The sequence below is a fragment of the Leucoraja erinacea genome, chromosome 35 (assembly GCF_028641065.1).
Source record: "Leucoraja erinacea ecotype New England chromosome 35, Leri_hhj_1, whole genome shotgun sequence".
Taxonomy (NCBI): domain Eukaryota; kingdom Metazoa; phylum Chordata; class Chondrichthyes; order Rajiformes; family Rajidae; genus Leucoraja; species Leucoraja erinaceus.
Window position 1 is genome coordinate 2,838,996 of NC_073411.1, and position 13,635 is coordinate 2,852,630.

Here is a 13,635-nt window from a genome sequence, read left to right on the forward strand (position 1 = left end):
CTAAGGAAAAAAAAGTTCAAACAAAAATAAAATCAATTTAGTGCAAAATTAAACCGCCAGCAGTCCCTTGTGCAACCAAAGCAGTTTGTTGGTACACAAAAAAGCTGGAGAAACTCAGCGGGTGCAGCAGCATCTATGGAGTGAAGGAAATAGGCAAAGTTTCGGGCCGAAACCCTTCTTCAGACTGATCGGGGGCGGGAACAAGAAAGGAAAAAGGAGGAGGAGCCCGAAGGCTGGGGGATGGGAGGAGACAGCAGGGGGACGGAGGAAGGGGAGGAGACAGCAAGGACTAACAAAATTGGGAGAATTCGATGTTCATGCCCCCAGGATGCAGACTCCCCAAACTGAATATGAGGTGCTGTTCCTCCAATTTCCGGTGCTGCTTGCTGTGGCCATGGAGGAGACCCAGGACAGAGAGGTCGGAGTGGGAGGGGGAGTTGAAGTGCTGAGCCACCGGGAGGTCAGCTTGGTTATTGCGGACCGAGCGGAGATGTTCGGCGAAACGATCAGTTTGTTGTTTAGTTGGAGTTCGTAGAGTTCAATAGTCTGGTTGTTTGGAAGAAGCTGTTCCGGAACCTGGATGTTAGTTTTCAGACTCCTACCCTGATGGCAAGAGTGTCACACAAGTACTTTTTGTGGCATTAGAAAGGGTGCTGAGCAGAAGCTAATCCTTCAGTGCTCGATCTATATTGCGATGAAGAATTAGGGGACTTGGTTTCCTAAAAGCAGATTTCCTCGGTTTTTATAATAGAAACTAGACCAAGTGCGGACCAATTGGACTGGTCCCCCAAGGCAATATTCCACCACTCACCCATAGCCCTCAATTGCACAGGCGCGGCTAACGGGTTCCCGTTGTTAAGCCAGATATAGCCATTGTGACGCGAGTCACGGCAACCCTCCCCCAACTGGGCAGGCGCGGCCGGCATTTGGGAGCCCGACTGGTGTTTTTAAACTTCATAATGACAATAACCTGTAAAATATAAGATTCATGTGAATGCATCTCACTCTCCCTCTTCAGTCCCCTGTTCCCCTCCTCCCTCTCCTCACCCTCCACCAACCCTCCTCTGCTTACTCCCCTCACTCCCTCTTCCCCTCCCATCCTTCCTCTTCCCCCTCCCCTCCTCCATTACCTTGCCATCCCGCTTCCTAGCCCTATCCTCCTACATTCCCCCTCATCCCCAGCACTCCCACCCCCTCCTCTTCACCCTCCCTCTTATTTCCCACTCCATCCCTCACCTCTCCCTCTCCTTTCCCCCACCCTCAGGCACTCCCTCCCTCAACTCCACTCCCCCCTCTACCCCCTCCTTTCCCTTTATCCCCTGCTCCCCCACTCCTCACCTCTCCTCTATCCCCCCCCCCCCACTCTCCCTACTGTCCTCCCCCACTGCCCTCTTCTCTCTCTATCCCCCACTCTCTACCTCCCCCACTTCCCCCTCCTCTCCTACCCACTCTCCTCCCTCACCTCCCCCACTTTCCCCTCCCTACCCCCTCCTCTCCCTCGATCCCCTGCTCCCCAATGCCTTACCTCCCCCCTATCCCACCCCACCCCCACTATGACAATATTCTTTAATGGAATTCTTAATGAAAATCGTTTTTTCTTTAAAATAACCTCAACACAATGTTAGATGATAATGAAAGCGGAAGAACTTTATTAAAATTGAGTTTTTTTAGAATAAAATCAATGTCAATGAAAATCACGATATTTTATTTTTTTAAAAATGATGTTTGGGATCCCATTGTGACGTTGAACGCGTCTGACGGCTAGGGCAAGTGGAAAAGTGGTTTTGTAAAGTTTAATGCCAATAACTTATAAAATATACCATCAATCTGAACTAAACTTGGGTATTGCACACAGCAGGACAATGGTGAGTAAGATGGGCCAAAAATTGTAGCGCTATCGTGTACCGTTTTGGCGGAGTTTCCAGGACTCTCATACAACAAATAAACAAGCAAGATGAGAGTTTTGATAATATAATAATAATATATAATATATAGTCAACCTGAAAAAGATGTGTTAAGGCAAAATGCAAAGACATACTAATTAATTGGATTTAAAACTGTTTAATCAATAACTCAAATAGTCTTTCAGATTGTGCTGTGTGGATGGGTCCTGTATAGAATTTTAAAAAGATGTTATAAACTACTATCAATCAAAGATTTGAGCAAATTGTCAGAAAAGTGTGTATTTTTGTGGAATGGTTCACAAATTATTTGTCTTTGGATTGAGCAGTGGATATCAGTTATACAGATGTAAAAATGTTTTTCCCTCTAGGGAGTAACGTATGATACTGGTGGTGCCGACATCAAAGCTGGTGGTATTATGGCAGGAATGCACAGAGACAAATGTGGAGCTGCTGCTGTTGCTGGGATCTTCCAGGTACGTCACCATCTCCAATTCATTATTTAAGTTAGTCCATAACTTGCCTCAACCATTCTTTAACTATGCAGTTCCCACTGGTGTATCGCTTTCAGAGTGGTTCCAACAGAGATGACACTGTCAGTCACATAATACTGATTATTGTATTAAAGATCACTAACCATCCTTGAAAAGAAACCGTGGAATGCTGATGTCAAAATGTCGATAAATCTAATTCAATATTTAAAGCACATGTTGCATAGTTCGGACATGTCTTGCAACACTGGGCTAATGGATAATTTCATTGTTATATGTTTGTAGTTTGGGTGCCCTCATGATCCTTTAATGTCCCTGCCAACCAAATACCCATGTTTAGGTGACCATGTGGGTTTCCTCTGGGTGTTCCGGGTTCCTCTCGCATCCCAAAGATGTGCAGGTTAATTGGCCTCTGTAAATTGCCCCGATTGTGTAGGGAGTGGTTGAGAAAGTGGCATAACATGGAAGTTGGAATGTTCTAGACTCCAACCACCCTCTGGGTGAAAACGTTTTCTTCCCCAATCCCTCAATCTCTTCTTCTCTGTTAAGCTGCACCTGCTTATCTTAGACATCTCTGCCATGGGGGAGGTGGGGGGGGTAAAGTATTTTATTTATACCGACCTGTGCAGCTCATCATTTGTACTCCACTATCAGGTCCATTCCCACCCACCTACAGCTTCCTCGGCTCCAAGGAAAACAAACCCAGACAATCCAGTTTCTTCTTGGGTAGCATTGGGGTGAATCTGGTCTGCTTCCTCTCCTATGCTATAGTGTCAACCAGAACTGGATATTATATTCCAGCTGTGGCCTAGCCAATGAGGTGGGCTGGGAGATTGGCGGCCACAACCTTGACATGTGAGAGGACTGTTTAGTAGTCCGATAACAGTGGGAAAGAAGCTGTTTCGGAACCTGGTGACATGTGCTTTCAAACTTTCATCTTCTGCTTGATGGGAGCGAGGAGTACAGAGAAAGCCCGGGATGGAAGTGGTTCTTGATTATGATGGCTGCTTTCCCAAGGCAGTGAGAAGTGTTGTTGTGCAGGGGGTTACAGAGATAGGTTGAATAAGTTAGGTCTTTATTCTCTGGAGCGCAGAAGGTTAAGGGGGGACTTCATAGATGTCTTTAAAATGATGAGAGGGATAGACAGAGTTGATGTGGACAAGCTTTTCCCTTTGAGAATAGGGAAGATTCAAACAAGAGGACATGACTTCAGAATTAAGGGACAGAAGTTTAGGGGTAACATGAGGGGGAACTTCTTTACTCAGAGAGTGGTAGCGGTGTGGAATGAGCTTCCAGTGGAAGTGGTGTCGGCAGGTTCATTGGTATCATTTAAAAATAAATTGGATAGGCATATGGATGAGAAGGGAATGGAGGGTTATGGTATGAGTGCAGGCAGGTGGGACTAAGGGAAAAAAGTTGTTCGGTACGGACTTGTAGGGCCGAGATGGCCTGTTTCCGTGCTGTAATTGTTATATGGTTATATGGTTGTTATAGGGGGCTGCTGTAAGGTCGGCGTTGGTTGAAGTACAGGAATTTAATTGCTGCGGCAATTTAGTCTTTCACTACATAGCCATTTAGGATGCAAGATTGAGATCACCTTGGTCTCTGAAGTTTTACCTGCTCTTTTCTGACCTGAATTGTCTCCAACTGCAGGTACTTTCTGTCCTGAAACCCAGAGGAATCAAAGTAATCGGTGCAATGTCAATGGTCAGGAACAGCGTTGGTTCAGGTACTGTGATCCTGGAATAATAAACAGACATGCCAGTCTTGCAGTTACTGCTCAGTGTGACTTTGCACAGATGGTATTGCTTTAGATAAAATTCCAAATCATCAGCAGTTGAATCAGATACTGAGATAAAAACTATGCTCTAGTTGCCAGCAAAAGATCCTGAAAAATTCGGATGATTCTTGTATTTTCAAAGGCACTTGTTACTCTGAAATTTATCCCTAATATAAACAAGTTGAAATGTAATTTTGTGCCCTGAACTTGTGTGTTCTTGTGCCTAGACTGCTATGTGGCCGATGAGATTATCACATCTCGTGCAAAGAGAAGAATTCGAGTTGGAAATACTGATGCTGAGGGGCGCATGGCAATGGTGGATCTGTTGTGCAGCATGAAGGAAAAGGTGTGTTCTGTCCCTGCCTACAGTCCACATCTAGCTACACGAGTTGTCCACAGGGCAAACACGATACATTCTTCCATTCTTATTTCACTGTGCAGGAATGTTTACTGATAATAAGCTTATACTGAAGAGAGGTTATCCACTTTGGTAGCAAAAACAGGAAGGAAGATTATTATCTAAATGGTGTCAAGTTGGGAAAAGGGGAACTACAGCGGGATCTCGGGGTCCTTGTTCATCAGTCAATGAAAGTAAGCATGCAGGTATAGCAGGAAGTGAAGAAAGCGAATGGCATGTTTTCCTTCATAACAAGAGGAGTTGAGTATAGGAGCAAAGAGGTCCTTCTGCAGGGCCTCTCTCTGACAATGGAGGAGGCCCAGGACAGAAAGGTCAGATTGGAAATGGCAGGGGGGAGTTAAATTGCTGAGCAACTGGGAGATCAGGTAGGTTTAGGTGGACTGAGCGGTGTACAGCGAAATGATCGCCGAGCCTGCGCTTGGTCTCGCTGATATATAGGAGTCGACACCTGGAACAGCGGATACAGTTGGTGGAGGTGCAAGTGAGCCTCTGCCTCACCTGAAAAGACTCTTGGACGGAGTCGAGGATATAGGGACAGGTGTTTCATCTCCTGGGGTAGCAGGGGAAAGTACCTGGGGATGGGGTGAGAAGGGACGAGTTGACCAGATTGTGGAAGGAACGGTCTCTGCGGAAAGCTGAAAGGGGTGGAAGGTGATGGGAAGATGTGGCTTGCAGTGGGATCCTGTTGGAGGTGACGTAAATGTCGGAGGATCATGTGCTGTATGCGATGGCTGATGGGGTGGAAGGTGAGGACAAAAGGGACTGTCCCTATTACGGGGGGGGGGGTAAGAGCAGAGCTACGAGATATCGAGGAGACAGTGGTCTCCCATTCCCTATAGAATGAGAACATCGCCGATTACATGGTATGGAAAACCTCATCCTGGGTGCTGATGCGGCATAGACGGAGGAATTGGGAGTGGAGGATAGAGTCTTTACAGAAAGCAGGGTGGGAAGAAGTGTAGTCTAGATAGTTATGGGAGTCAGTGGGTTTGTAATAGATGTCAGTCGATAGACTGTCTCCTGTGATGGAGACGGTGAGATCTAGAAACGGTTGGGAGATGTCGGCGATGTACCAAGTGAATTTGAGTGCGGGATGGAAATTTTCATAAACATTACTTGTTTTCATTCAGTGTATCTGATGTTTGAATAGCATTAAGCCTGCTCATTGAGTAGAAGTACATGTTCCAGCATTACCTGTTTCAAAATGAATTATTACTATTTCTATTTTACAGGCTCTTGAAAAATATGAACCTAATCACTTTGAATTGTTCACAATTGCCACACTGACTGGCCATGCTATTCGAGCTGTTGGTTGCAATTATTCTGTGAGTTCAATCTATAGTTTATAATGTGAGGGGCTTGCAAATAGTTTGGCACTGCATCAAATATCAGACACAAGATGTTGGAGTAACTTAGTGGGTCAGTCAGCATCTCTGGAGAACATGGATAGGCAACACCTCAGGTTGGGACTCTGACCTAAAATTCATGTTCTGTAGAGATGCTGCCTGATCCCACTGAGTTACTCCAGTACTTTGTGTCTTTAACCAATTTGTCAGGTTTGGAGTAGGAACTTAAAAGTGAATTTATCTAAATTAAATCAACTAGTTTGAAGTTTTGCTACTTATAGAATGTTGTCCAATCAATCAATCAATCAAGTTTTATTCATCACTTGCACATAAGTGCAAGTGAAATGAATTTGCCAGCAGCGGTACAATAAAAAAATAACACACAATGCACAATAAAAATTTACACAAACATCCATCACAGCATTCATCACTGTGGTGGAAGGCACAAAATTTGACCAGTCCTCCTCCATTTTCCCCCTTGGTCGGGACCTCAACCCTCCGCAGTCGTCTCTGCGGGCGTCCAGATGTACAGACTGGGTAAGTCCAAGTAAGTCCTGAATTGGTGCCTCCCCACCGAAGACCGCGGCTTCAAGATAGTGTAGGCCGCAGGTCGGCGGTCGAAGATTTAAAATGCCTGCCGGGCCTCAGCCAGAAGCACCGCAGACTGCAGGGTTGCAGAGCCGGCGGTCAGAGCTCCTCTCCAGGGACCCCCGGCAAGGGACCCTGCTCCGGATGGTAAGTCCCTGCTGCGCCCGCGGTAGAAGTTGGCCGCAGGCGTTGAAGTTGAAGGTCTTCTCCGGGGCCCCCAACGAGAGATCCCAGGCTGCGGACGCTGCGCCAGCTGGAGCTCTGCAGACGAGAGCTCCGCAGCTTCAGGCTGCCGCGCTCCGCGACGAAAGTCTGCGCTGCGCCCGCTGCTGAAACCCCAGGCGCTTCTCCGGGAAAAGCCGCACCGATCCTTTATTTTAGGCCACAGGGGAGGAGATATGCAAAAAGTCACCTCTCCGTGGAGGAGGTGACCGAAGCGGTTTCCCCCTTACTCCCCCACACAAGACATACAAAGAAACATTAAAAACATACATTAAAACACACAAAAAAAACAAAAAATGTTGAAAAAACTAACACGCTGCTGGCAGGGCTGCCAGCTTGCAGCATCCTCACTGACCAATGTGACACAATTGGAATTGTATTGCTGTCAGTTGTGTGGGTTCTGATTATAAAAAGTGTATCTTTTGTCATTTTGTGTAGTCGGTCTGATATGTGCTGTCCCTTGGTGTTAAAACATAATTAAAACAGACATTCTGATGCTGAATGCTGTGCCATTTGGTTTGTTGTGTTATGGTGAGACTTCGAGTTATACGTCCGTCTGTCCAAAATAATTAAAACATCTATAGCAATCTCCTTTGAAGAGCTGAGATATCATTAGTGTCCTGGCTGCATTTTACACCTAACAAGTACACAACAGTAATTGAAATGGGTATCGACTACATTTTTATGGGATTTTACTATGTGCAATTAGTCTCCAGTGATTCAGCTGTGAGTTGGGCTGTGATGACATAGGTATGTAAATAAAATCTCTCACTTCTGTAAATTGCCTTGAAACCTGAAGTTTGTCTTAGTTAAATTGAACGCAAATGGACTTGCCTCAGAATTGACGCGAAAGTTGGAAAATAAGCTTTCCAGTCAATTGCCAAGCTAAATTCATGTATTCATATGACAACTAGAAGCTATTTTAATGGGCCAAAAGAAGCACGTTTTCATCTGTGACGTTCACAGCAGTATCTGCTGTTATTCTCTGGGTAGACGCAAAATGCTGGAGTAACTCAGCGGGACTGGCAGCATCTCTGGAGAGAAGGAATGGGTGACGTTGCCAGAGGAAGTTATAGAGCAGATAAAATTCCGAGTTTCTAAAGACATTTGGGCAGATACATGGATAGGAAGAGTTTGAGAAGTCTCTGGGCCAAATGTCGATAAATGGGACTAACCCAGTATGCCAACTTGGCCAGCATGGAGAAGATGAGCCAAGGGCCCTGTTTCTGTGCTGTGTAGCTCTGTGGCACCTGACGTTTAATCTTGAATCTGTTTTCTTTGCATGCTTTAAACAACTCGGCTTTTTGTTGCAGATAATAATGGATAATGGTCCTGCACGCTGGGCCAGGACTGCTCATGGGCTTCAAGGGGGTAAGAACAATTTGTCCCTCCACATCTACTGCTGTACTAGCAAATTCACCTCTCTAAATGTAAAAGATGAGCAATATGGCAAGAATCTATCTTCCTTCTTCTTCTTCTTGTTATCGAGTCCACACACAGGATTAGAAGTTGTTCAGCCAGAGCTGAACACACCTCTCGGCATCTGCATACAATGGTGTCTGTCTTGTCGCTTCTTGTGCTTCTTGTGCGTGGTGGTGGAAAGATTGGTGGAGACAGGGCCGCGACGTGAACACTCTTTCCTTGACCCCATCTATCTTCCTAATAGCTTTATATTGATTCCACTCAAAAGTATAAATTCTAAGCACTGTGTGCACTATTTTACATGTAGTTTGATATAGCTCGGAATAGGCCAAGAAAGATAAGCTGTAGACATGACCTTCCTGCCTCCTGGACTAACACTTGTTATGAAAGCTTTTGTTGCGTGGGGTAGGGTGGGGAATAAGATTCAGATTCAGATTCAATTTTAATTGTCATTGTCAGTGTACAGTACAGAGACAACGAAATGCATTGTGTTGTTGTTGACGGTGGGGGCAGTTGATGCAGTGTGCAGCAAAGCGAGTTACAGCTCAACCACAAGCAACCTGAGCTCATTTCTCATCTCGAATACTGTCTGTGTGAAGTTTGTACATTCTTCCTGTGACCTTGTGGGTTTCCTCCAGGTGCTCTGGTTTTCCATCTCATCCCAAACACACGTAGGCTAACAGTTTAATCAGTCACTGCATATTGCATTAGTGTGTAGCTGAGAGGTAGAATCTCGGGAGTTGATGGTAATGTGGGGAAAACTAAATGGGGTTTGTTTAGGATTGGAGTGAATGGTTGGCGTGGACTAAGTGGGTTGAAGGGTTTGTTTCCATAAGTGTCTATGACACTTGCTCTAGTTGTAGTAACGTACTACATGTTAATTATTGCAATGTGATTGCTGTACAAACAAAACATTTTGCTGTTGTGTGTTGCTGGTAGCTGGTGATGAAGTGGGTGATCCTTTTGAAATCTCTACCATTCGCCGCGATGATTATGATTTCCACAAAGGAAAGTCGGAATATGAGGATATTTTACAGTGTAACAACTTGCCATCCAGCGCCACACCCCGTGGCCACCAATCACCTGCAGCTTTCCTCATCATGGGTTCTGGCCTAGATAAGGTAATGTTTATGAATTATGAGGCATTTTAAGTTGAGCTTCCAGGTGTATGTTGTGGAACTTCAGCCAGTTGATTGCACAAAAACTGAATTCAACAATGTTTAACTTTGTTGTGTTGTCATACATTCATGCAATTTTAATAGACCGTAACTCCTGTAACAGCGTGGATAGAAGATTAGCTTCTTCTTGCGTATGGCGTGCACAGCCTAAAGTTGTAGGACAACTTGTTCTATTTGATCTTATTTGATTGTACACGCCGGGTTGATTGCATTCGTCGAAACAGGGCGGACCACGTGAAGGTTGCAACCTTCCACCCCAGAAGATTAGCTAAATAATAGTACAGGTGCACAACCTTTTATCCGAAAGCCTTGGGACCAGACACTTGTCGGATTTCGGACATTTTCGGATTTCCGAATGGAAGATTTCTAGCGTAGATTAGGTAGGTAGCGCGGGCGGCTTGAAAAGTCTGGAGCGACTGCCTCCTCCCCGGAGACCGGGGAATCATTGTAAATCATTGCATAAATGTTAGTCAGTTAGTTTGGAGGGATTTTATGGGGTGGGTGGGTGAAGGTGTAAACTTTAATTCTTAGTCCCCTACCTGGTCGGCAACTCCCAACATCGCGGAGCTGGGGGCTCCGTCCGGCCGCGGGCGGTGCCGGTTGGAGCTCCGACCCCGGCAACTCGACCCCTGGCTGCGAGGCGCTCCAAATCCAGCGCCGCCCGCAGCCCCAGCAGCGCTGGGATACCAGCGGGAAGCGGGCAATGCCTTACCGGGTCGCTGTGCGGTAAGCTCCAGGGCGCTGAGGCCGCCTTCTCCCAACGTTCGCGGAGCTGGGGCTGCGGGCGGCGCTGGATTTGGAGCGCCTCGCAGCCAGGGGTAGAGTTGCCGGGGTCGGAGCTACAACCGGCGGCAGCCGCAGCTCCAGCTGGGTTGGCGGCCACAGCGCTGCGGAGCATACTGCACGGCGACCCGGTAAGGCATTGACTGCTCCCCGCCTCTCCGACCAGGTAGGGGACTGAGAATTAAAGTTTACCCCTTCAACCCCCCCCTTCACATAAAAGTCCTCCAAACTAACATTTAAGCAATCATTTACAGATGTTTAAGTGTCTCCCCGGTCTCCGGGGAGGAGGCAGCCGCTACAGTAGTACAGACCTGGGTTGACCGTGGGTCGTTTCGGGTCAAGTTTGGCGCCAAACGCGAGCTTTGGTGTGCAGACGACATCTTGGAAAAAATGGCCGGTTTTCTGGAGTTTTTCGGTTTCCGGAACACCGGATAAAAGGTTGTGCACCTGTAGTGCCAAGACAGAGGGGAGGTGTAAGGTGATTTGTCACTGATGGCCAGTATTTCGGCCACTGCTTTTCTTATTAATAATTTGGTTGTACAAAGCTCAATTTTACTGAAGACAGAACAGGTGTATTAGACGTGTGTTAAGCTGCGAAGTGGATAGTTACAAACTTGAAACAAATATGAAGGCTGGTGGAATGGGCAAATGAAATGAATTATGTGGCACAAACGACAAACTGTAGAGGAAACCTCACTGGTGTGGCATCTTTGGAGAGAAATGGGCAGTTGAAAATTTGGGTGGAAGCCCTTTGGACTAGATGGGTATGAGGGAAGAATTGTAATAATCCAATTATGGAGATGATGATACTTAAGATTTGTCTTTTTCACTTGCATTTTTATTTTCAAGCTATTCTCAGCTTTATGGTGATGCTTTGCAATTATGCGTGCTGTAAAACCGTATGTACTAAATTGATTCTTTTCTTGCAGCATGGAATAGATTCTGAAAAACCCCTTTGCTACTCCCACATTGACATAGCTGGATCTTCTGGCCCATTCCCTGGGGTACCAACTGGATCACCGGTGCTTGCTCTGGCAGCAAAGTACATCCTACATCGTGTTTGAGCAAATAGATGTTTGCAATAGTCTGGTCCATTGAGATGATTTTTTCTAATCAGCATTCAGAGACCACCTAGAAAAGTCTAATCGCAGGAACTCCAGGGAAGTGGTCAGCTTGTCGACTTGATTCTGAAGGAAATTTGAAGTTAATGATAATGTCGTAGCCATACAGTGGAGCTTTACTAGGATAGTCTACCTGCAGGTTAACCAACACTCCAAACTTTTCTCAGGTAGGATAATCAGTGAGTTCACTGTTTCTCTATGTATTTTTTGTGTTGTGCAATCTAAATATTTCAATAAAAATGGGTAGATTTTGAGGGCCAATCCATCACATGCAGGAAATGAATGGAATCACAGCAGTCAAAAAGCAAAGTGTTAAAGGTGCCTGTGCATTTGGTAGGATTTGTGTTCAAAGATCTGCTGCTAATAAGTGTAGTTTCAATAATTGTGCACCCTTGGCATTGAAGTTTTCATCAAAATCAGATTGCACTTTTGAAAGTAGCATTTTTGTGTTAATTGGTCACTATTGCATTATCATGGGATTGAAAACCGAGTGTACCACTTAGAGGAAGGTCTGCCTTTCACGAGGTCCTGTAATTGTGTATGCATTTTTCTATAGTGTGGCTCCCAACTAGAATACTATTTCTGTTCATCGTTAACTACATTCAGCAAAAAGATACAATTAGACTAATCTATGCAGCAATGGCTGCGAGATACTTTCTTTGCAATATAAAGCTCTGGGTTTCCTGTTGTGACCAAAGCTTGTCTTTACTGGACAATTTTTAGACCAAGGGAAATCAGCAAATGTGAAGCAGTTCTATTTTCTACTATTCTTTCAAAAAAAGGCTGAACTTCAATCAAAGTGGAGACAGATCTTGCATTAGATTTGACAGACACATACTTAAAATGGTGCTTTCACTACTTAGTTAAATCAGAGAGGCATCTGAATGTATGAAAGTGTCATGATCATGATTTAGTGAACAGTAATCCTATTGTTATCGAACAAGATTTTTTTAGAAAGGTCTCTGGTGATAATGGCAAGGTATTTAACGGAGTGAAGTATTTTCTCATTCTGATACCTTAAGAGGACATGGAAGGTTCTTTGTAACTTTATTCCAAGAGTGAATGACTGCAAGTGCAATTCCATGGCATGTGACTGCACTCCCCATTGTGATTTATGGTTTTTGTTGTGGATTAAAAATGATGCAATGTGTTTCCTGTGCTTTGGATTGTGCCAACTTCTTAATAAATTGTGATTTTGGCCTTCTTTCTGTAATCAACAATAAAATATTGGAATCAGTAACTGACTGAAACTGTCGAGTTGTTCAATCTTTCTGGTCCACTCATAACTATTTAGGGAAGATTTTGCTCTTGGGTGGAGAATTCCAAAGATTCACTATCCTTTAGATGAAGACATTTCTCATCTCAGTCCTTAATGAATAACCCCTTTAATTTCAAAATGTTCACCACATCCAGTCACATTAGCAAAGGAAACATGTACTCTGTGTAGGAAGGAACTGCAGATGCAGGTTTAAATCAAAGATAGACACAAAATGCTGGAGTGACTCTGGAGAGAAGGAATAGGTGATATTTTGGGACTCGAGATGCTGCCTGTCGCACTGAGTTACTCCAGAATTTTGTGTCTATCCACATGTACTCCAGGATATCCAGGGATATTCAATATTCAGGAGGGATAGACAGAAAGGAAAAGGAGGCGTTGCTGGTTAGAGGCGATTAACGCAATAATAGGCCACCTAACAGTAGTAGTGGAGTTGGGGATGGCATCAAACAGGAAATTATAAACGCGTGCAACTAAGGTAAAACCATTATGGCTTTACCTTAGTTGCACGCGTTTATAATTTCCTGTTGGGTGACTTCAATCTACATATAGATTGGGTGAATCAAATTGGCAGGGGTGCTGAGGAAGAGGATTTCTTGAGATGGATGCGGGATAGTTTTCTAAACCAACATGTAGAAGAACCAACGAGAGAGCAGGCTATTCTAGACTGGGTATTGAGTAATGAGGAAGGGTTAGTTAGCAGTCTTGTTGTGTTGGCCCCTTGGGCAAGAGTGACCATAATATGGTTGAGTTCTTCATTAGGATGGAGAGTGACATTGTTAATTCAGAAACAAGGGTCCTGAACTTAAAGAAAGGGAAATCAGGGATAGTATCAAAACAAAAGAGGAAGCCTACAAATTAGCCAGAACAAGCAGCCTACCAGAGGAATGGGAGAAATTCAGAGTCCAGCAGAGGAGGACAAAAGGCTTAATTAGGAAAGGGAAAATAGATTATGAAAGAAAACTGGCAGGGAACATAAAAACTGACTGCAAAAGATTTTATAGATATGTCAAGAGAAAAAGATTAGTTAAAACAAATGTAGGTCCCTTGCAGTCAGACACAGGTGAATTGATCATGGGAAACAAGGACATGGCAGACCAATTGAATAA

The 13,635-nt window shown here is 44.8% G+C and overlaps 1 protein-coding gene across 1 annotated transcript in view; it reads left to right on the top strand.

Annotated features, from left to right (window-relative positions):
* zgc:152830 (uncharacterized protein LOC767682 homolog) overlaps positions 1-12,494 on the top strand; it is a 42,925-nt gene extending 30,431 nt beyond the window's left edge. The window contains exons 11-17 of the mRNA XM_055662028.1: positions 2,273-2,377; positions 4,046-4,121; positions 4,400-4,518; positions 5,823-5,915; positions 8,060-8,117; positions 9,108-9,289; positions 11,059-12,494. Of these exons, the coding sequence (XP_055518003.1) occupies positions 2,273-2,377; positions 4,046-4,121; positions 4,400-4,518; positions 5,823-5,915; positions 8,060-8,117; positions 9,108-9,289; positions 11,059-11,193 (768 nt within the window). The 3' untranslated portion in view covers positions 11,194-12,494. The remainder of the gene's footprint in view (positions 1-2,272; positions 2,378-4,045; positions 4,122-4,399; positions 4,519-5,822; positions 5,916-8,059; positions 8,118-9,107; positions 9,290-11,058) is intronic.
* Positions 12,495-13,635: the final 1,141 nt, after the last annotated feature.